The sequence below is a fragment of the Pristiophorus japonicus genome, unplaced genomic scaffold (assembly GCF_044704955.1).
Source record: "Pristiophorus japonicus isolate sPriJap1 unplaced genomic scaffold, sPriJap1.hap1 HAP1_SCAFFOLD_246, whole genome shotgun sequence".
Taxonomy (NCBI): Eukaryota; Metazoa; Chordata; class Chondrichthyes; family Pristiophoridae; genus Pristiophorus; species Pristiophorus japonicus.
Window position 1 is genome coordinate 255960 of NW_027252188.1, and position 24889 is coordinate 280848.

Sequence of the window (24889 nt, forward strand, 5' to 3'; positions counted from 1 at the left end):
TAGATAGGCGTTTCTACAGCCGCAACCGAGACTCCAGGATGGCATGTTGCCTCCCTGGTGCAAGGGTCAAGGATGTCTCGGAGCGGCTGTAGGACATTCTGGAGGGGGAGGGTGAACAACCAGTTGTCGTGGTGCATATAGGTACCAACGATATAGGTAAAAAACGGGATGAGGTCCTACAAGTTGAATTTAGTGAGCGAGGAGTTAAATTAAAAAGTAGGACCTCCAAGGTAGTAATCTCAGGATTGCTACCAGTGCCACGTGCTAGTCAGAATAGAAATAGCAGGATAGTTAAGATGAATATGTGACTTGAGGAATGGTGCAAGAGGGAGGGATTCAAATTCCTGGAACATTGGAACCGGTTCTGGGGGAGGTGGGACCAGTACAAACCAGACGGCCTGCACCTGGGCAGGACCGGAACCAATGTCCTAGGGGGGAGTGTTGCGAGTGCTGTTGGGGAGGGTTTAAACTAATATGGCAGGGGGATGGGAATCTATGCAGGGAGACAGAGGGAAGTAAAAAGGGGGCAGAAGCAAAAGATAGGAAGGAGAAAAGCAAGAGTGGAGGGCAGAGAAATCAAGGACAAAAATCAATAAGGGCCACATTACAGCAAAATTCTAAAAAGAAAAAGAGTTTTAAAAAAACAAGCCTCAAGGACCTGAGAATGCGAGAGGCATTCGTAATAAGGTGGATGAATTGACTGCGCAGACAGCTGTTAACGGATATGATGTAATTGGGATTATGGAGACATGGCTCCAGGGTAACCAAGGCTGGGAACTCAACATCCAGGGGTATTCAATATTCAGGAAGGAAAAGGAGGTGGGGTAGCGTGACTGGTTAAAGAGGAGATTAACGCAATTGTAAGGAAGGACATTAGCGTGGATGATGTGGAATCTATATGGGTAGAGCTGCGAAACACCAAAGGGCAGAAAACATTAGAGGGAGTTGTGTGCAGACCACCGAATAGTAGTAGTGAGGTTGGGGATGGCATCAAACAGGAAATTAGGGATGCGTGCAATAAGGGTATAGCAGTTATAGTGGGTGACTTTAATCTGAATATTGATTGGGCTAACCAAACTGGTAGCAATACTATGGAGGAGGATTTCCTGGAGTATGTAAGGGATGGTTTTCTCGACAAAAATGTCGAGGAACCAACTCGAGAGCAGGCCATCCTAGACACACTGGGTGTTGTGTATCGAGAGAGGATTAATTAGCAATCTGGTCGTGCGGGGCCCTTTGGGGAAGAATATAGTAGAATTCCTCATTAAGATGGAGAGTGACACAGTTAATTCAGAGACTAGGGTCCTGAACTTAAAGAAAGGAAACTTTGACGGTATGAGATGTGAATTGGCTAGGATAGACTGGAGAATGATACTTAAAGGGTTGATGGTGGATAGGCAGTGGTAGACATTTAAATATCACATGGGTGAACTACAATAATTGTACATCCCTGTGTGGCATAAGAATAAAAAAAGGAAGGTGGCTCAATCGTGGCTAACAAGGGAATTTAGGGAAAGTGTTAAATCCAAGGAAGAGGCATATAAATTGGCCAGAAAAAGCAGCAAACCTGAGGACTGGGAGAAATTTAGAATTCAGCAGAGGAGGACTAACCGTTTAATTAGGAGTGGGAAAATAGAGTATGAGAGTAAGCTTGCAGGGAACATAAAAACTAACTGTAAAAGCTTCTCTAGGTATGTGAAGAGAAAAAGATTAGTGAAGACTAATGTAGGTCCCTTGCAGTCAGAATCAGGGGAATTCATAATGGGAACAAGGAAATGGCAGACCAATTGAACAAATACTTTGGTTCTGTCTTCACTAAGGAAGATACGAATAACCTCCCGAAAATACTAGGGGACCAAGGGTCTAGCAAGAAGGAGGAACTGAGGGAAATGCTTATTAATCAGGAAATGGTGTTACGGAAATTGAAGGGAATGAAGGCCGATAAATCCCCAGGGCCTGATAGTCTGCATCCCAGAGTACTTAAGGAAGTGGCCCTAGAAATAGTGGATGCATTGGTGATCATTTTCCAACATTCTCTAGACTCTGGTTCACTTCCTATGGATTGGGGGGTAGCTAATGTAACCCCACTTTTTAAAAAAGGAGGGAGAGAGAAAACAGGGAATTATAGACCGGTCAGCCTGACATCGGTGGTGGGGAAAATGCTGGAATCAGTTATTAAAGATGCAATAGCAGCACATTTGGAAAGCAGTGACAGGATCGGTCCAAGTCAGCATGGATTTATGAAAGGGAAATCATGCTTGACAAATCTTCTGGAATTTTTTGAGGCTGTAACTAGTAGAGTGGACAAGGGAGAACCAGTGGATGTGGTGTATTTAGACTTTCAAATGGCTTTTGACAAGGCCCCACACAAGAGATTGGTGTGCAAAATTAAGGCACATGGTATTGGGGGTAATGTACTGACCTGGATAGAGAACTGGTTGGCAGACAGGAAGCAGAGAGTCGGGATAAACGGGAGCTTTTCAGAATGGCAGGCAGTGACTAGTGGGGTGCCGCAGGGCTCAGTGCTGGGACCCCAGCTATATTTACAATATACATTAATGATTTGGATGAAGGAATTGAGTGTAATATCTCCAAGTTTGCAGATGACACTAAGCTGGATGGCAGTGCGAACTGCGAGGAGGATGCTAAGAGGCTGCAGGGGGACTTGGATAGGTTAGGTGAGTGGACAAATGCATGGCAGATGCAGTTTAATGTAGATCGATGTGAGGTCATCCACTTTGGTGGCAAAAACACGAAGGCAGAATATTATCTGAATGGTGGCAGATTAGGAAAAGGGGAGGTGCAACGAGACCTGGGTGTCATGGTTCATCAGTCATTGAAAGTTGGCATGCAGGTACAGCAGGTGGTGAAGAGGGCAAATGGCATGCTGGCCTTCAAAGCTAGGGGATTTGAGTATAGGAGCAGGGAGGTCTTACTGCAGTTGTACAGGGCCTTGGTGAGGCCTCACCTGGAGTATTGTGTACAGTTTTGGTCTCCTAATCTGAGGAAGTACATTCTTGCTATTAAGGGAGTGCAGCGAAGGTTCACCAGACTGATTCCTGGGATGGCAGGACTGACATATGAGGAGAGACTGGATCGACTGGGCTTATATTCACTGGAATTTGGAAGAATGAGAGGGGATCTCATAGAAACATATAAAATTCTGATGGGATTGAACAGATTAGATGCAGGAAGAATGTTCTCAATGTTGGGGAAGTCCAGAACCAGGGGTCAGAGCATAAGGATAAGGGGTAAGCCATTTAGGACTGAGATGAGGAGAAACTTCTTCACTCAGAGAATTGTGAACCTGTGGAATTCCCTGCCGCAGAGAGTTGTTGAGGCCAGTTCATTGGATATATTCAAGAGGGAGTTAGATATGGCCCTTATGGCTAAAGGGATCAAGGGGTATGGGGAGAAAGCAGGAAAGGGGTACTGAGGTGAATGATCAGCCATGATATTGAATGGTGGTATGGGCTCGAAGGGCCGAATGGCCTACTCCTGCACCTAATTTCTATGTTTCTGCAGCTGGGATGTTGTTGGGGCCCATAGCCTACAAATTGTACAGTATTTAGGAATTCAGAACGAAACACTGTACTTAATGACTATTTTAATAAAGTGTATTCTGTTTGAAATGCAAATCTTGGCATTCACTTGATATATATTTAGCATAAATACTTAGAATCATAGAACGGTTGCAGCACAGTAGGAGGCCATTCGGCCCATTGAGCCCGTGCCGGCTCTCTGCACTTCAGCTAGTGCCACTCGCCCGCCCTTTCTCCGTGCATTCAATTTTGTTCCTTCAGATACTTATCCAATTCCATTTTGAAAGCCATGATTGAGTCTGTCTCCACCACCCCTCAAACAGCGCATTCCAGATCCTAACCACTCGCTGTGTAAAAAAAGTTTTTCCTCGTGTCGCCTTTGGTTCTTCTGCCAATCACCTTAAATCTGTGTTCTCTGGTTCCCGACCCTTCCACCAATGGGAACAGTTTCTCTCTCTATCTACTCTGTCCGGACCCTTCATGATTTTGAACACCTCGATCAAATCTCCTCAACCTTCCCTGCTCCAAGGAGAACAACCCCAGCTTCTCTCGTCTATCCACGTCACTGAAGTCCCTCATCGTAAATCTTTTCTGCTCCCTCTCTAAGGCCTTCACATCCTTCCTGTGGGGCCCAGAATTGGACACAATTCTCCAGTTGAGGCCGAACCAATGTTTTATACAGGTCCATCATAACTCCCTTGCTTTTGTACTCTGTGCCTCTATTTATGAAGCCCAGGATCCTATAATCTTTTTTAACCACTTTCTCAACCAGCCCTGCCACCTTCAGTGATTTGTGCCCATATACCCCCAGGTCTCTCTGATCATGTACCCCCTTTAAAATTGTACCCTTTAGTTTATATTCCCACTTCTCGTTCTTCCTTCCAAAATGTATCACTTTGCACTTGTTTGCGTTAAATTCCATCTGCCCTGTGCCCACCCATCCCACCAGCCTGTCTGTGTCTTCCTGAAGTCTATCACTACCCTCCTCACTGTTCACTATACTTCCAAGTTTTGTTATCTGCAAATTTTGAAATTGTGCCCTGTTCACCCACATCCAGGTCATTAATATATATCAGGAAAAGCAGTGGTCCCAGTACCGACCCTGGGGAACACCACTGTATACCTCCCTCCAGTCCCAGAAACAACCGTTCCCCACTACTCTCTGTTCCTGTCACTGAGACAATCCCGTATCCATGCTGCCACTGTCCCTTTTATTCCATGGGCTTCAACTTTGCTGCAAGCTGATTATGTGGCACTTTATCAAACACCTTTTGGAAATCCATGTACACCACGTCAACCACATTACCCTCATCAACCCTCCCTGTTACCTCATCAAAAAACTCCATCAATTAGTTAAACACGATTTGCCTTTAACAAATCCGTGCTGGCGTTCCTTAATTCATCCACATTTGTCCAAGTGACTGTTAATGTTGTCCCTGATTATTGTTTCTAAAAGCTTCCCCACTACTGAGGTTAAACTGAGCGGCCTGCAGTTACTGGGTGTATTTTTTGAACAAGGGTGTAACATTTACAACTCTCCAGTCCTCTGGCACCACCCCCGTATCTAAGGAGGATTGAAAGATTACGGTCAGTACCTCCGCGATTTCTTCCTTCACTTCCCTCAGCATCTGAGGATGCATCCCATCCGCTCCTGGTGACTTATCGACTTTAAGTACAGCCAACCTTTCTAGTATCCCCTCTTTATCAATTCTTATCCCATCCAGTATCTCCTCTACCTCCTCCTTCACTCTGTCTATGGCAGCATCCTCTTCCTTGGTGAAGACAGAGGTAAAGTACCCATTGAGTACCTCAGCCATAGCCTCTGCCTCCATGTGTAGGCCTGCTAATCGGCACCATGCCACTTACTATCCTTTTACTATTTATATGCCTATAGAAGACATTTAGATTCACTTTTATGTTGCCTGCCATTCTATTCTCAGTCTCTCTCTCTCTTTGCCCCTCTTATTTCCTTTTTCACTTCTCTCTAAACTTTCTATATTCAGCCTGATTCTCAGATGTATTCTCCACCTGACGTCTGTCATACGCCCCTTTCTTCTGCTTCATCTCACTCTCTATCGTCATCCAGGCTTTTGTTACCCAACTTTTCAACTGCACCCGAACCATCTCCACTTTAAAGGCAGCCCATTGTTTGATTGCAGATTTGCCTGCCAATCTTTGATTCCAATTTACCCGGGTCAGATCCATTCTCAACCCACTGAAATTGGCCCTCATCCAGTTCAGTATTTTTACTTGCGATTTCTCCCTGTCCTTATCCATAGCTAACCTAAACCTTATGATACTATGATCACTGTTCCCTAAATGTTCCCCTGCTGACACTTGCTCCCCTTGACCCACCCCATTCCCCAGACCAGATCCAGCAATGCCTCCTTCCTCGATGGGCCGGAAACGCACTGATCAAGAAGGTTCTCCTGAACGCACTTCAGAAATTCTTCCCCCTGTCTGCCCTTTATACTATTACACTCCCAGTTCTGTAATAGGATAATTGAAGTCTCCCATTATCATTACTCTATAGGTCTTGCACCTCGCTGTAATTTCCCTGCAAATGTGCTCCTCTATATCCTTCCCATTGGTGGCCTGTAGAATACACCCAGTAATGTAATGGCACCGCTATTGTTTCTTATCTTTCCTGAACACATAACATCCAGGAATATTTAGCAGCCAATCTTGACCTTTTTTCATTCGAGTCTCTGTTATCACCACAACAAACATTCCCATGTGGCTATTTACATCTGCAGCTCACCAACCTTGTTTACCACGCTTCGTGCGTTTACATACATGCACTGTAAATCTATCTTAGACCACCTTATATTCTCTCTCAGTCTGACCTCACTTAATAGAAACATAGAAAATAGGTGCAGGAGTAGGCCATTCGGCCCTTCGAGCCTGCACCACCATTCAATAAGATCATGGCCGATCATTCACCTCAGTACCCCTTTCCTCCATACCCCTTGATTCCTTTAGTCGTAAGGGCCATATCTATCTCCCTCTTGAATATATCCAATGAACTGGCATCAACAACTCTCTGAGGCAGGGAATTCCACAGGTTAACAACTCTCTGAGTGAAGAAGTTTCTCCTCATCTCAGTCCTAAATGGCCTAACTCTTATCCTAAGACGATGTAATGGGCTGAAATGGCCTCCTTCCGTACTGTAAATCTATGATTCGGCCGATCGAACCTGCTCTTGCCATTCAATAAGATCATAAGGACAGGAGTAGGCCATAAGGCCACTCGAGCCTGCTCCGCCATTTAATAAGATTGTGGCTGATCCGATCATGGACTCAGCTCCACTTCCCCGCCCGCTCCCCATAACCCTTTACTCCCTTATCGCTCAAAAATCTGTCCATCTCCACCTTAAATATATTCAATGTCCCAGCCTCCACAGCTCTCTGGGGCAGAGAATTCCACAGATTTACAACCCTCTGAGAGAAGAAATTCCTCCTCATCTCAGTTTTAAATGGGCAGCCCTTTATTCTAAGATTATGCCCTCTAGTTCTAATCTCCCCCATCAGTGGAAACATCCTCTCTGCATCCACCCTGTCAAGCCCCCTCAATCTTATACATTTCGATAAGATCACCTCTCATTCTTCTGAATTCCAGTGAGTAGAGGCCTAACTTACTGCGGCAACCATGGCTCATGATCAACTTCAACTCCACTTTCCTGCACTATCCCCATAATCCCTCGATTCCCTTAATATTCAACAACTTTCAATCTCTGTCTTGAATATACTTGAGGACTGAGCCTCCAGAGACCTCTGGGGCAGAGAATTCCAAACATTCACCACCCTCTGAGTGAAGACATTCCTCCTCGGCTCAGTCCTAAATGGCTGAGCCCTTATCCTGAGACTGTGACCCCTGGTTCTAGACTCCCCAGCCCGGGGAAAACATCCTCCCTGCATCTACCCTGTCAAGCCCTGTAAGAATTTTGAATGTTTCAATGAGATCACCTCTCAATCTTCTAAACTCCAGAGAATATCGGCCTAGTCTACTCCATCTCTCCTCATAGGACAGTCCCCCCATCCCAGGAATCAGTCTGGTGAACCAATTGCTTGCTGTACCTGCATGTGATTGGTGTACAAGGACACCCAGGTCCCTCTGAACACCGACATTTCCCAATCTCTCACTGTTTTTAAAAAATACTCTGCTTTTCTATATTTCCTACCAAAGTAGATAACTTCACATTTCTCCACATTATATTCCATTTGCCATGTACTTGCCCACTCACTTAGCCTGTCTATATCCCCTTGAAGCCTCTTTGCATCCTCCTCACAACTTACATTCCCACCGAGCTTTGTATCATCAGCAAACTTGGAAATATTACATTTGGTCTCCTCATCCAAATCATTGATATAGATTGTGAATAGCTGGGGCCCCAGCACTGATCCTTGCGGTACCCCACTAGTTACAGTCTGCCAACCCCAAAATGACCCGTTTATTCCTACTCTTTGTTTTCTGTCCGTTAACCAATCCTCAATCTATGCTAATATATTACCCCCAATCCCATGAGCCCCAAGTTTATTTAATAACTTCTTGTGTAGCACCTTATCGAATGCCTTTTGAAAATCCAAGACACCACATCCGCTGGTTCCCCCTCATCTATTCTGTAGTTACAACCTCAAAAAACTCTTAACAGAATTGCCGAACATGATTTCCCTTTCATAAATCCGTGTTGATTCTGCCCATTCCTAAGTGCCATGTTACCACATCCTTAATAATAGATTCCAGTATTTTCCCTACTATTGGTGTCAGGTGAACTGGTCTGTCGTTCCCCATTTTCTATCTCCCTCCTTTCTTAAATGGCAGGGTTACATTTGTTACATCCACGGGAACCGTTGTTGAATCTATGGAACTTTGGAAGATGCTAATCAATGCGTCCACTATCTCTCTGCACTTCCTGCACACGTGGTTGTCCAGGACTCTGGAAGCGTTCTGGATTTCCCCACATGGCACAAGATGTGCATTCCACGGGACGGTACTGCACTGCTATGCCTCTGTTTAATAGACTGTTAACTAACTTCGCAGAAATAAACTTGAAACTTAAAAGAAAATGCTCACCAGCTACTCACCAATCAGCTCCTTCCCTTGTGCTGACATTAATTTAGGTTTTTTATTCTGAAGTCACTTTCAAATTCTGCCTGCGTTGAGTTGCTCCCAGCTCAGCTCTGGTCTCGAGCCACGATCCTTATCGTGCTCTCGCTCCCAGCTCAGTTCCGCTGCCTCTGCTCAAGTATACTTAGAGAGGAAAATGCTGGAAATACTCCAGTCAGAGCACGCGGAGAGAGAAACCGAACTGGAAGATGTTCGAGATGTAGGCGGTTTTAAGCAAGTACAGAGGCAGGGAAAGTGCAGAGGGGAGCAAAGAACAAAAGGGAAGATCTGCGATAGGATGGAAGGCAGGAGAAATTAAATGACAATGGGGATGATGGTGCAAGGCGAAAGGGAGATGGTAATGGGACAATTGAAGAAAGAAAAGCTGGGTCTGGAGGGGTGTGAATGGGAAAAGCCGGATCATCAGCAACAGGTGCTGTCCGCACAAAGGTGGCCAGGGGTTAGGCTCTGAAATTGTTGAACTGGATGTTGAGTCCCGAAGGCTGTAAAGGGCCTAAACGAAAGATGAGGTGCTGTTCCTCGAGCTTGCGTTGGGCTGTATTCGAACAGTGCAGGAGGCCGAGGACGGAGTGGAGGTGGAGTGGAGAAGTGAAGTGACAGGCGATCGGAAGCTCAACCCTTACAGACTAAACGGAGGTGTTCCACAAAGCGGTCACCCAATCCAAGCTCTGTCTCCCCAATGTAGAGGAGACCACATCGTGAGCAGCGAATACAGTATACTAAATTGCAAGAAGTACAAGTAAATCACTGTTTCACCTGGAAGGAGTGTTTGGGGCCCTGGACAGTGGGAAGGGAGGAGGTCAAAGGGCAGGTGTTGCATCTCCTGTGCTTGCACGGGAAGGTACCCTGGGAAGGGGAGGGGGTGTTGGGGGTGATTGCGGAATGGACCAGGGGGTCGCGGAGGGAGCGGTCCCTTCGGAATGCTGAGAGGGGAGGGGAAGGTGTTGAGTGGTGGCAGTGCACTGGAACTGGCGGAGGATGATCCGTTGAAGGTGGAGGTTGGTGGAGTGAAAGGTGAGGACGAGGGGAACACTCGTGGTTCTGGAAGGGAGGAGGAGAAGTATGTGAAATGGAACGGACACGATGGAGAATAAATATATACTCATTCACTACCTCTCTGCATATATCAGGGGGAGGTTAGTTGCCGTTGAGTTGCGGGAATGGAAATTTACTGAACACCGTCTCCAAAGAGCTTTTCCTCACCGTCGCTTCCCAAGAATGACATACTCCTCCATCATAGAAATGTTACAACAACAACTCGCATTTGTACAGTCCCTTTAACGAAGTACAACGTCCCAAAGTGCTTCACTGAAGTGTAGTCAGAGAAAAGCGAGTGAGCCAAAGGAGGAGATGGTAAGTTTGGTCAGGAGGAAAGCAAGGCGGAGGTTGGAGAGGTTTAGCCAGGGGATCCACAGCTTCAAGCCAAAATGCTGAAGGCATGGCTGCCAATGGCAGCAGCTGGTGGGCTGGACGGATTGCTGGGGGAAGTTACAGAAGTAGAGACGGGTAGTCGATGAAGAGATTTAAACACGGGCGTTAGAATTTTGAATTAGATGTGTTGGAATACCGGGAGCTGATGTCATTCCCCTACTTCGTAAATACGAGGCAAAATACTTTTAAGCTCATGTGCCAGTCCATTCTTTGGCCCTTTATGTCCCACCCTTTCTTAGACTGCCCTTTTGCTCCTTGATGTGCTTGCAAAAGCTATTATTACCTTTTATGTTTGGCAACATACATAGTCATGTCATATTCTGCAGTTGCTTTGTTGAAGATAACGAAGGTTTAGTGCTGGATTTTGGGAAGATATTGTGTCTTGTGATATGATGATTTACAATCTCTTAAAATAACATTGCCCAGTGACATCTCCCTGTTGGATGATTGGTCTATTCTAATGCACACGGGATAAATTGTACAGAAAGAATACAGAAGATTATATTGATGGTGGTAATCTGAGAAACTGTACCAATCGGGAATTACCAGGAACCTCCATGGATTACCCAAACTACAAGATCGCCAAACCCTAATGTTTCCAGACCCAGGAATGGATCTGTGGAGTATTGTGAGCAGATGGGAATCCATCTCCCCACATACAGGGACTTGTATGGTAGTACAGTGGTTAGCTCACTGGACCAGTAATCCAGAGGCTCGAGTTCAAATCCCACCACGGCAGCTGGGAAATTTAAATTAGTTAACTAAATAAATCTGGAATAAAAAGCTCGTATCAGTAATGGTGAAGCTGTTGGACTGTTGTCTGACGTCCTTTCGGGAAGGAAAGCTGCCATCCTGACCCAGTCTGCAGACTCTCAGCCATGTGGTTGACTCTGAAATGGCTGAAGAAGCCATTCAGTTATAGCAAAAACCGCCATGAAAAGCTATAATCCACACAGACTGCAGTGGTTGAAGGAGGCGACTCTCCGCCATGCTCAGGGCAACTCGGGGGCAATGCTGGTCTTGTCTGTGACGCCCACATCCTGTGAATGAATTAAAAACATAGTGTGCAACGAAGCTTGATCAAATGCACAGATCTCCAGATCGACCACCCATTCTCTGAATAAATCCTATTCTGCTTGTTCCATAGGGTAACAGTGGGCTGAAACCAAAAGACAACGAGTTTACTTCAAAACCCTGGCACTGGCCCATCAATTATCAGGTAATGCACTGCTCCTGCTGTGCCCCACATTCTGTCCGTCCCTCTTCTGAGCAACACACCGAGCAAGCATAACCTCGCACCCTGTGTCAGCGCGTTGCCCCTAACGTTAGTTAATATTGTTCACTCCTCCGACTCTTGGTCCTGGCTGCAACAGGAGACTTTCGAAGCTTGGGTTGCTTGGTGGGTGTTGAGGTGGAATGGCGAGGTGACGGATTGTGGGGTTTCTTTGTAAGGGTGTTCATATCTCAAAGAAAATTATTTTCAGGACACATTGGAAAAAGGAGAAAGAAAGCTGACACAATCACTTGATCCACAGATTTAAATCCATTTTTCAATGTAGAGTGTGGCTGCATGAGTTATCTTTCGTATGGTAGTACAGGCCCAAGCTCCCAGTGTAGCAGTGTGGAGATCCCGCAGGCTGCCTGTGTATTCCCTCTGGGGGCAGGGCTCGATGATGTGCTCCAGGGTCTGATTAGGAGCTCCACAGTCACACGATGGGGAGGCTTTAATCTTCCACCGATGGAGATGGTGGCAGCATCGACCGTGACCGGTTCTGAGGCGGTCGATGGTTGCCCGCTGTTTGCGAGGAAGGTTTTGATCCTTCAGGTTGTACTGTGGGCTCCTCGATAAGGAATCCATTCCGTTTGTCACAGTTCTTCCAAGCATTTCGCCGTCGGTCATCGAGGCTGAGAGGAGATCGCTGAAGGGCTTCAGCGACGGTCCAAAATGGCCTTGTAGATTTGAGACGGGTTGGTAATGGATTGTTCCAGTTGGTTCTGGATCGGCAGATCTTTGCTGGTGTAGTGGTTGTATTCTCTGGAGACTGTGTATTCGTGGAGTAGGTGTGGTGTGCGATGTTTCCCAGCACGGGCAGCCAAGGTGTTGGTGTCGATAAAAGAGTACCGGTGATAATTCTCAGTAGAATTCAGCTGGACAGCAGCGGATTTGCCATGTGGACTGATAGCCATGTCGGACAGCAGTATTCAGCTGGAGAGTACACCAGGGCGAGTGCTGCCGTACTGAGGGTTTGAGCTTCTGCTCCCCATGTGAATCCGGCCAGTTTCTGGATCAAGTTGACCCTAATCTTTAGTTTCTTCCCAAGGGTCTGGAGATGTTGTCTATATGACAGAGTGCGATTGAGCGTGACTCCTAAATGGGAGGGTTTTTTGGCATGGCTTACCTCTGTGCCACAAAAGGAGTCTTTCAAAGCTGGAATTGCTTGCTGGGTGTTGAGGTGGAATGTCGAGGTGATGCTCTTTTGTGGGTTTGACCGAAGTTGCCATCAGCGAATGTAGACCTCCGTCCTCAGTAACTCACTGGTCAGGGTCTCCTCAGTGATGGACAGATTGATACTGCGGGGGGGAAGGGGCAGTGTCCAGCCACAATGTTCCAGGCATTGTAGTGTTGGACAAGCCTGATGGACCAGCCGGTCTTTTCCTGCCCGTCATTTCCGTCCAAGTATAGGCATTGCCGCTGAGGAGGAATCCCCCTGGAATAGCTTCCATCCCCTTCCCTGGAAACATACTCCTAGGGCTTCAGCACAGCTGCATTTATTGATTTCTTCTTGGACGTGTGTCTGGGGCTTGCCATCACGAGGCGCTCAGTCCCTGTGTGCGGGCTCCTTGACTGTCTCATTCATTCACTGAAATTCATCTGCAGCGTCCTGACCCAAAGGTATCCAGGCCCAGAGTTGTCCCAGGCTCCGAGAGCGGACTCCCTCCAGCCAAGTGACACGTCACTTTGTGATGATAAATCACTCGGGTTTGGCAGGACCAGGGGGCATAAATTTAAGTTGTTCGAGGCTAGATCTAGGTTAGATGTCAGGAGTTGGTTCTTTCCCCAGAGAGCAGTAGATCTCTGGAACAGGCTGCTGTCTCATGTGGTGGATGGAGACTCACTGAATTCCTTCAGCAAAAGCTGGATGTGTTTCTGGCTGCGGCGGAGATTAACCCTGACAGAAGGTAAGTACTGCAGGGAATTCAATGGCCAGAGGGATCTCCTGGACTAGTTTCCATAGCCTGGGTCGGAGAGGAATTTCCCAGATTTTTTTCCCCAAATTGTCCTAGGTTTTAAAATCTTTTTTTGTCTCTCCCGGGAGATCTCATGGTTCCAGGTGGGGTGGAGTGTATATGCTGTGATACACAAGGTATCGCAATTGTGTGGGACAGGCTCAATGGACCCGATGGTCCATCATTATTCGTATGCTCGTAACTCAGTCCTGATAGCTCAAGGTAATTGGCCCTATTCAACTGCCAACAGATGGGAGAGGAAAAATAGGGAACAAGTTTTTGGAACCTGCACACAGTACTACAACTGCTGCCGAACTGAAGACTTGTACAAGCTCAACATTATCTCTGCCTCTAAAACCAAAAATTCCATTTGCTTTTTATGGCCTTATTTACATGCGTGCTATCTTTTAATGGCCTATTTTTCTGCACATGTAGGGGCCCTACACCTCTGCGACAATTCCAAGTGTGTATTGCCATTCCCGATATTTTTACTTTCAAAATATTTTTCTGCATTGAACAGCATCTGCCACCTGTCTGCCCATCCTGCAGTCTGTGCAATGTGACTGGTGTCCTGTTCTTTGTGTCTTGTTTTCACAGGGCCTTCGTTTCTCTGGGACGAACGAGACGGAATATCGAGTTTATTTGTTGGGGAACCCCGTAAGTACTGAACATAAGAAATAGGAGCAGGAGTAGGCCATTTGGCCCCTCGAGCCTGCTCCACCATTCAATTTTACCTTCTACCTCATGATCTTCTACCTCAACTCCACTTGCCTGCACTTTCCCCATAACCTTTGATTCCCTTAATATCCAAAAATCTATCGATCTCTCTTGAATATACTCAGAGACTGAGCCCCCACCGCCATCTGGGGCAGAGAATTCCAAAGATTCACCACCCTCTGAGTGAAGAAGTTTCTCCTCATCTCAGTCCTAAATGGCCGAGCCCTTATCCTGAGACTATGACCCCTGGTGCTAGACTCCCCAGCCCGGGGGAAACACCCTCCCTGCATCTACCCTGTCAAGCCCTGTAAGAATTTTGTATGTTTCAATGAGATCACCTCTCAATCTTCTAAACTCAGAAATATAGGCCCTGTCTGCTCAATCTCTCCTCATAGGACAATCCCCCCATCCCAGGAACAGTCTGGTGAACCTTCGTTGCACTCCCTCTATGGCAAGTATATCCTTCCTTGGGTAAGGAGACCAAAACTGTACACAATACTCCAGGTGTGGTCTCACCAGGGCCCAATATAATCTCATCCCCTGACTCCCCAAAGCCTTTTCACCATCGACAAGACACAAGTCAGGAGTGTGATGAAACACTCTCCACTTGCCTGGATTGTGCAGCTCCAACAACATAAGCTCGATACCATCCAGGACAAAGCAGCCTGCTTGATTGGCTCCCCATCCCCCACCTTAATTCAGTCAGATTCAAGTTAGTTATGGATAAGGACAAGGATAGACCAGGAATAAAAGTCCCAAATTGGGGAAAAGCTAAGTTGAGGAGTGATTTGGTCACACTGGGCTGGGAACAGCTACTTGTGGGTAAATCAGTGTCGGAACAGTGGGAGGCATTCAAGGAGGAGATCCGGAGGGTTCAGGCCAAACATGTGTCCTTAAAGAAAAAGGGTGGGAATAATAATTCTAGAGCCCCCTGAATGTCTAGGGACTTGCAGGGGAGGATAAAGAAAAAAAAGGAAGCGTATGCCATATACTGACGGCTAAATACTGTAGAATCTTTGGAGGAATATAGAAAATTCAGAGGTAAAATTAAAAAGGATACTAGGAATGCTAAGAGAGAGTATGAAAAATTCTTCACAAGTAAAATCAAGGAAAACCCAAAGATGTTTGATAAATATATTAAGAACAAGAGGATAACTAAAGAAAGGGTAGGGCCTATTAGAGACCATGAGGGTAATCTGTGTGTGGAGGCGGAAGATGTTGGTAGGGTTCTTAATGAATATTTTGTGTCTGTTTTCACAAAGGAAAGGGGCAATGCAGATACTGCTATCGAGGAGGAGTGTGATATTCTGGATGAAATAAACATAGGGAGAGAGGAGGTAGCAGCTTTGAAAGTGGATAAGTCCCCAGGCCCGGATGAAATGCATCCCAGGCGGTTAAGCGAAGCAAGAGAGGAAATAGCAGAGGCCTTGACCATCATTTTCCAATCCTCTTTGGATTTGAGCATGGTGCTGGAGGACTGCTAATGCGGTACCCTTGTTTAAGAAGGGAGAAAGGGATCGGCCGAGTAATTACAGGCCTGTCAGCCTAACCTCGGTGGTGGGAAAATTATTGGAAAAAATCCTGAAAGACAGGATAAATCTACATTTGGAAAGGTAAGGATTAATTAGGGACAGTCGGCATGGATTTGTTAAGGGAAGATCATGTTTGACTAACCTGATTGAATTTTTTGAGGAGGTAACCAGGAGGGTACGATGTAGTGTATATGGATTTTAGCAAAGCTTTTGATAAGGTCCCACATGGTAGACTGGTCACGAAGGTTAAAGCCCATGGGATCCAGGGCAAGTTGGATCCAAAATTGGCTCAGAGGCAGGAAGCAAAGGGTAATGGTTGATGGGTGTTTTTGTGACTGGAAGGATGTTTCCAGTGGGGTTCCACAGGGCTCAGTACTGGGTCCCTTGCTTTTTGTGGTATATATCAATGATCTATATTTGAATATAGGGAGTATGATTAAGAAGTTTGCAGACAACACTAAAATTGGCTGTGTGGTTGATAATGAAGAGGAAAGTCATGGGCTGCAGGAGGATATAAATCTACTGGTCAGGTGGGCAGAGCAGTGGCAAATGGAATTTAATTCAGAGAAGTGTGAGGTAATGCACTTTGGGAGGGCTAATAAGGAAAGGATATACACATTAAGCGGTAGGCCACTTAATAGTATCGATGAACAAAGAGACCTTGGAGTGCTTGTCCACAGATCCCTGAAAGTTGCAGGCCAGGTGGTTAAGAAGGCATATGGAATCCTTGCCTTTATTGGCTGAGGCATAGAATACAAGAGCAGGGAAGTTATGCTTAAATTGTATAATACTCTGGTTAGGCCACAGCTGGAGTACTGCGTGCAGTTCTGGTCGCCGTATTATAGGAAGGACGTGATTGCACTCGAGAGGGTGCAGAGGAGATTTACTGGGATGCTGCCTGGAATGGAGAATCTTAGTTATGAGGACAGATTGGATAGGCTGGGTTTGTTCTCATTGGAACAGAGGAGGTTGAGAGGAGACCTCATTGAGGTGTACAAAATATTGAGGGGCCTGGACATAGTGGATAGTAAGGGTCTATTCCATTGGTGGAGGGGCCTATTATGAGGGGGCATAGTTTTAAGGTGGTTGGTGGAAGGTATAGAGGGAATTTGAGGGGGGGCTTCTTCACGCAGAAGGTTGTGGGGGTTTGTAAGCACTGCCTGGAAGGGTGCTGGATGCAGAAACCCTCACCACATTTAAAAGGTGCTTGGATATGGGCACACCTGCAGGGTTGCAGATCTAGAGCTGGTAAGCAGGATTAGACTCTTGTTGGCTGGTGCAGATATGATGGTAAGTACTGCAGGGAATCGAATATGGCCAGGGTGATCTCCTGGACTAGTTTTGATCGCCTGGATGGGTCGGAGAGGAATTTTCCCAGATTTTTTTCCCCAATTGGCTGCCTGGGTTTTTCATCTGGTTTTTGCCTCTCCCAGGAGATCCCATTACGCCAGTTAAGGTGGAGTGTAGAATGTTTCAGTACAAGGAGTGTTGCAGTTGTGTGAGGCGGACTGGTTGGGCTGGGTGCTCTGTGCCTTTCCGCCATTGTCCATTGTTCATCGGTTTATATGTAACCTTCAGGGCTGCTGAGCGAAGACCGTGCGGCTCTTTGTCGGCCGGCGCGGACACCATGGGCCGAAATGGCCTCCTTCTGCGCTGTAAATTTTGATGTTTCCATGTTAAACACTCACTCCCTCCAGTGGCTGCAGTGTGCACCATCTACAAGATGCACTGCAGCACCTCGCCAAGGCTTCTTCGGCAGCACCTCCCAAACCCACGACCTCTACCACCTAGAAGGACAAGGGCAGCAGGTGCATGGGAACACCACCACCTCCACGTTCCCCTCCCAGTCACACACCATCCTGACTTGGAAATATATCGGCCGTTCCTTCATTGTCGCTGGGTCACAATCCTGGAACTCCCTCCCGAACAGCACTGTGGGAGCACCTTCACCACACGGACTGCAGCGGTTCAAGAAGGCGGCTCACCACCACCTTCGCAAGGGCAATTAGGGATGGACAATAAATGCCGGCCTTGCCAGTGACGCCCACATCCCAGGAACAATTTTTTAAAACCCAGTCTCTGACTTGCTCTTGTAGTTGTGATGTTGACTTGGCTGGATCAGTTAAGCTTCTGATCACTGGTAACCCCAGAGATGTTAATGGTGAGAGATTCAGTGACAGTGTAGGTTATGGCAGAAGGCTGGTACTTGTTACTTGTCTGACGTGATGTCCATTAGCGAAGCTTGGATGTTATCCAGATCCATGTGGTCATGGTCTGTTTCACTATCGGAGGAGATATGAATGGAGTCAGTGAACAGCCCCATTCCTGCCCTTGCGATGGACGGAAGCACTGATGAAGATGCTTGGGCCGAGGATGCTTTCCTGAGGAACTCTTTGTGATTTCCTCGGGCTCTGTTTGGCCTCCAACAGCTGGACCTTCTTCCTGTGTGCACACAGGTTTCCCTTTCACTCCAGTTGTCCTCTGTTTCAAGGCTCCTTGCTGCCATATTTGGTCGAATGTTGCCTTGAAGTTGGGTACAGCCTGAGATGCTGGCTCCCATGTCCAGGATCCCTAATCTGCTGCATTTGTGGGATGAAAGGAGCCAAACCTTCCCTCAGTCTTGCACCAAAGGAGTGTTAAACACGAGTAACGTCAATCCCTGCAAATCTCCCTGCTCCACCTGTCACATAGAAAATAGGTGCAGGAGTAGGCCATTTGGCCCTTCGAGCCTGCACCGCCATTCAATACGATCATTGCTGATGATTCACCTCAGTACCCCTTTCCTGCTTTCTCTCCATACCCCTTGATCTCTTTAGCCATAAGGGCCACATCTAACTCCCTCTTGAATATATCTAACGAACTGGCCTCAACTTTCTGTGGTAGAGAATTCCACAGGTTCACAAATCTCTGGATGAAGAAGTTTCTCCTCATCTCAGTCAAATAGCCTACCCCTTATCCTTATCCTGTGTCCCCTGGTTCTGGACTTCCCCAACATCGGGAACATTCTTCCTGCATCGAACCTGTCCAGTCCCATCAGAATTTTATATGTTTCTATGAGATCCCCTCTCATCCTTCTAAACTCCAGAAATACAGTCGATCCAGTCTCTCCTCATATGTCAGTCCTGCCATCCCGGGAATCAGTCTGGTGAACCTTCGCTGCACTCCCTCAATAGCAAGAATGTCCTTCCTCAGATTAGGAGACCAAAACTGAACACAATATTCCAGGTGAGGCCTCACCAAGGCCCTGTACAACTGCAGTAAGACCTCCCTGCTCCTATACTCAAATCCCCTCGCTATGAAGGCCAACATGCCATTTGCGTTCTTTACTGCCTGCTGTACCTGCATGCCAACCTTCAATGACTGATGTACCATGACACCCAGGTCTCGTTACACCTCCCCTTTTCCTAATCTGTCACCATTCAGATAATCTGCCTTCCTGTTTTTGCCACCAAAGTGGATAACCTCACATTTATCCACTTATACTGCATCTGCCATGTATTTGCCCACTCACCTAACCTGTCCAAGTCACCATGCAGTCTCTTAGCATCCTCCTCACAGCTCACACCGCCACCCAGTTTAGTGTCATCTGCAAACTTGGAGATATTACATTCAATTCCTTCGTCTAAATCATTAATGTATATTGTAAAGAGCTGGGGTCCCAGCATTGAACCCTGCGGCACCCCACCAGTCACTGCCTGCCATTCTGAAAAGGACCCGTTTATTCCGACTCTCTGCTTCCTCTCTGCCAACCAGTTCTCTATCCATGTCAATACATTACCCCCAATACCACGTGCTTTAATTTTTCACACTAATCTCTTGTGTGGGACCTTGTCAAAAACCTTTTGAAAGTCCAAATACACCACATCCACTGGTTCTCCCTTGTCCACTCTACTCGTTACATCCTGAAAAAAAAAACTCTGCAAGATTCGTGAAGCATGATTTCCCTTTCATAAATCCATGCTGACTTGGACCGATCCTGTCACTGCTTTCCAAATGCGCTGCTATTACATCTTTAATAACTGATTCCAGCATTTTCCCCACTACCGATGTCAGGCTAACCGGTCTATAATTCCCTGGTTTATCTCCCTCCTTTTTTAAAAAGTGGGGTTCCATTAGCTACCTTCTAATCCATAGGAACTGATCCAGAGTCCATGGAATGTTGGAAAATGATCACCAATGCATCCACTATTTCTCGGGCCACTTCCTTACGTACTCTGGGATGCAGACTATCAGGCCCTGGGGATTTATTGGCCTTCAGTCCCTTCAATTTCCCTAACACCATTTCCTGACTAATGAGCATTTCCCTCAGTTCCTCCTTCTCGCTCGACCCTCGGTACCCTAGTATTTTCGGGAGGTTTTTCGTGTCTTCCTTAGTGAAGACAGAACCAAAGTATTTGTTCAATTGGTCTGCCATTTCCTTGTTCCCCATTATAAATTCACCTGATTCTGACTGCAAGGGACCTACATTGGTCTTCACTAATCTTTTTCTCTTCATATATCTATAGAAGCTTTTGCAGTCAGTTTTTATGTTCCCTCCAAGCTTACTCTCATACTCGATTGTCCCCCTCCTAATTAAACCCTTAGTCCTCCTCTGTTGAATTCTAAAATTCTCCCAGTCCTCAGGTTTGCTGCTTTTTCTGGCCAATTTATATGCCTCTTCCTTGGATTCAACACTATCCCTGATTTCCCTTGTTAGCCACGGTTGAGCCACCTTCCCTTTTTTATTTTTACTCCAGACTGGGATGTACAATTGTTGAAGTTCATCCATGTGATCTTTAAATGTCTGCCATTGCCTATCCACCGTCAACCCTTTAAGTATCATTCGCCAGTCTATCCTAGCCAATTCACGTCTCATACCGTCGAAGTTACCTTTCTTTAAGTTCAGGGCCCTAGTCTCTGAATTAACTGTGTCACTCTCCATCTTAATGAAGAATTCGACCATATTATGGTCACTCTTCCCAAAGGGGCCTCGCAAGACCAGATTGCTAATTAATCCTCTCTCGTTGCACAAGATCCAGTCTAGGATGACCTGCTCTCCACTTGGTTCCTCGACATATTGGTCTAGAAAACCATCCCTTATACACTCCAGGAAATCCTCCTCCACCGCATTGCTACCAGTTTGGTTAGCCCAATCAATATGTAGATTAAAGTCACCCATGATAACTGCTGTACCTTTATTGCACACATCCCTTATTTCCTGTTTGATGCTGTCCCCAACCTCCCTACTACTGTTTGGTGGTCTGTACACAACTCCCACTACCGTTTTCTGCCCTTTGGTGTTTCGCAGCTCTACCCATATAGATTCCATATCATCCAAGCTATAATGTCCTTCCTTACTATTGCGTTAATCTCCTCTTTAACCAGCAATGCTACCCCACCTCCTTTTCCTTTCTGTCTATCCTTCCTGAATATTGAATACCCCTGGATGTTGAGTTCCCAGTCTTGGTCACCCTGGAGCCATGTATCCGTAATCCCGATTACATCATACCCGTTAACAGCTATCTGCGCAGTTAATTCATTACCCTTATTACGAATGCTCCTCGCATTGAGACACAGAGCCTTCAGGCTTGTTTATTTAACACACTTTGTCCTTTTCGAATTATGTTGTAATGTGGCCCTTTTTGATTTTTGCCCTTGATTTCTCTGCCCTCCACTCTTGTTTTTCTCCTTCTTTACCGTTTGCTTCTGTCCCCTTTTTACGTCCCTCTGCCTCCCTGTATAGATTCCCATCCCCCTGCCATATTAGTTTAAACCCTCCCCAACAGCACTAGCAAACATTCTCCAGAGCTCTGAATGTTTCAGAGATGCCACGCTCTGTCAGAGGTAAGAAATTCTCTGCACTTGGTCTAACTCTGCTTTCCCCCATTTAGGTGATTTGGTGGCTGAATCTGTCTAGCCTCGTTCTCTACCTGTTTCTCTTCAGCATTACAGCACTCTACTTGCAGCGAGGATCTCAGCCAGTTCCTCGGGTCAAAGGTCAGCAAATCGATAACTTACCACGTTGTATTTCGGGTGGAATGTTCAGAATTGTGATACCTCACTTTTTAAAGTTAAAGTTGGGAGATCTCCTGTGGCTTCAGTCAGAGAGACCCATTAGGTCCACAGCTCCACTGAGAACTCGCAAAGACCTTGATTGGAGATCTCCACAAAGTGTTTTAGTTCGGTTCCTGGACATAAATAGTGTTTGCTTCTCCACTCCAGGTAGATTAATAAATACCAGTCACGTAAATCACTCTCTGTCTCATGGGAGAGCTGGACATCCACACAATAATTATTTTTTCAGCATATACGTCTTTATCTCTCTGTCTCACAGTCCGGCACAGTAGTCATCTGGGTGTGGTTAAACCTACTTCATTTCAGTATAAGGATGGTTTAGTCGAGGCTGACCCATCACTGCCAGATACAATATTAAACTGGCAAGATGTCATGGCTGTATCTACATTCCCTTTAATACCATGTGCCTCAATTTTTGTTCCTGTCGTGTGTGGCTCCTTGTCGATCTGTCTTCTGACAGAAGAACATAAGAAATAGGAGCAGGAGTAGGCCATACGGCCCCTCAAGCTTGCTCCGTCATTTAATACGATCATAGCTGATCCGATCATGGACTTAGCTCCACTTCCCTGCCCGTGCCCCATAACCCCTTGTTTCCTTATCGTTTAAGATCCATGGGATTTCTTTGAGACGTTACAACATGGAAAGAGGCCAGTACGTATTGCCGTTTACCCCCACGCGAGGAAATAGTTCCAGTAACATTTACCCACCCTGTTCCCATCGCTTTATCCCCCTTTTCCATCCAATCTTATCTTGAATATTGGCATCGGTTCTGCTTCAACAATTACTGCAGTAAATTCCGCAGCCTCGCCACTCTGTGTAAAGATATTTCTCCTGGTCTCTATTCTAAATCTCCTGCGTTTAATCTTGTCTCTCTGGCTCCTCGTTCTAGAGCCTCAACTACTGGAAACTGTCAGTTTCTGTCCACCCCGTCACATCCTTTCATCGTTTTAAACACTTCCGTCATTTCGCCCTGTAATCGATGTTCCAAGGAAAAAAGCTGCAGCACCCGAGTGAATCTGTGCTGCACCGTCTCTGAAGCTGGAATACCCTTCCTCTCGTGTACAGCCCAATACCGCACACACTCCTCCAACTGAGCTATGACATCCTTAATAATTGATTCCATCATTTTACCCACTACTGAGGTCAGGCTGACCGCTCTATAATTCCCTGTTTTCTCTCTCCCTCCTTTTTTAAAAAGTGGGGTTACATTGGCTACCCTCCACTCCAATAGAACTGATCCAGAGTCAATGGAATGTTGGAAAATGACTGTCAATGCATCCACTATTTCCAAGGCCACCTCCTTAAGTACTCTGGGATGCAGTCCATCAGGCCCTGGGGATTTATCGGCCTTCAATCCCATCAGTTTCCCCAATACAATTTGGATTAATAAGGATTTCCCTCAGTTCCTCCTCCTTACTAGACCCTCCGACCCCTTTTATATCCGGAAGGTTGTTTGTGTCCTCCTCAGTGAATACCGAACCAAAGTACTTGTTCAATTGGTCCGCCATTTCTTTGTTCCCCGTTATGACTTCCCCTGATTCTGACTGCAGGGGACCTACGTTTGTCTTTACTAACCTTTTTCTCTTTACATATCTATAGAAACTTTTGCAATCCGTCTTAATGTTCCCTGCAAGCTTCTTCTCGTACTCCATTTTCCCTGCCCTAATCAAACCCTTTGTCCTCCTCTGCTGAGTTTTAAATTTCTCCCAGTCCCCGGGTTCGCTGCTATTTCTGGCCAATTTGTATGCCACTTCCTTGGCTTTAATACTATCCCTGATTTCCCTTGAGAGCCATGGTTGAGCCACCTTCCCTTTTTTATTTTTACGCCAGACAGGAATGTACAATTGTTGTAGTTCATCCATGCGGTCTCTAAATGTCTGCCATTGCCCATCCACAGTCAACCCCTTCAGTATCATTCGCCAATCTATCCTAGCCAATTCACGCCTCATACCTTCAAAGTTACCCTTCTTTAAGTTCTGGACCATGGTCTCTGAATTAACTGTTTCATTCTCCATCCTAATGCAGAATTCCACCATATTATGGTCACTCTTCCCCAAGGGGCCTCGCACAACGAGATTGCTAATTAATCCTCTCTCATTACACAACACCCAGTCTAAGATGGCCTCCCCCCTAGTTGGTTCCTCGACATATTGGTCTAAAAAACCATCCCTTATGCACTCCAGGAAATCCTCCTCCTCCACCGTATTGCTTCCAGTTTGGTTAACCCAATCAATGTGCATATTAAATGTCCTGAAGGACATCGCTGCCAGACTGGACCTGCTGCAGGTGGTGAGAGAACCAACACGAGGGAAAAACCTACTTGACCTCGTCCTCACCAATCTACCTGTCACAGATACATCTGTCCATGACAGCATTGGTCGCAGTGCCCACCGCGCAGTCCTTGTGGAGACAAAGTCCCGTCTTCACACTGATGACACCCTCCATCATATTTGACCCTGAAATTAGCTTTTGACCAAATATCCGCAGCATAACTAAGGCTGCCTACTTCCACCTCCGTAACATCGCCCATCTCCACCCCTGCCTCAGTTCATCTGCTGCTGAAGCCCTCATCCGTGCCTTTGTTATCTCGAGACTTGACTCCTCCAACACACTCCTGGATGGCCTCACACATTCTCCCCGACGGAAACTAGAGGTGATCCAAAACTTGGCTACATGTGTCCAAACTCGCACCAAGTCCCGCTCACCCATCACCCCTGTGCTCGCTGACCTACATTGAAACATAGAAACATAGAAAATAGGTGCAGGAGTAGGCCATTCGGCCCTTCTAGCCTGCACCGCCATTCAATGAGTTCATGGCTGAACATTCAACTTCAGTACCCCATTCCTGCTTTCTCGCCATACCCCTTGATCCCCCTAGCAGTAAGGACCTCATCTAACTCCTTTTTGAATATATTTAGTGAATTGGCCTCAACAACTTTCTGTGGTAGAGAATTCCACAGGTTCACCACTCTCTGGGTGAAGAAGTTCCTCCGCATCTCGGTCCTAAATGGCTTACCCCTTATCCTTAGACTGTGACCCCTGGTTCTGGACTTCCCCAACATTGGGAACATTCTTCCTGCATCTAACCTGTCTAACCCCGTCAGAATTTTATATGTTTCTATGAGGTCCCCTCTCATTCTTCTGAACTCCAGTGAATACAAGCCCAGTTGATCCAGTCTTTCTTGATAGGTCAGTCCCGCCATCCCGGGAATCAGTCTGGTGAACCTTCGCTGCACTCCCTCAATAGCAAGAATGTCC

The 24889-nt window shown here is 46.4% G+C and overlaps 1 protein-coding gene across 1 annotated transcript in view; it reads left to right on the top strand.

The window, feature by feature from the left end:
- The window catches only part of pomt2 (protein-O-mannosyltransferase 2), a 136873-nt gene that overhangs the window by 67371 nt on the left and 44613 nt on the right, over window positions 1–24889 (top strand). The window contains exons 16-18 of the mRNA XM_070871355.1: window positions 11248–11319; window positions 13926–13985; window positions 21448–21553. Of these exons, the coding sequence (XP_070727456.1) occupies window positions 11248–11319; window positions 13926–13985; window positions 21448–21553 (238 nt within the window). The remainder of the gene's footprint in view (window positions 1–11247; window positions 11320–13925; window positions 13986–21447; window positions 21554–24889) is intronic.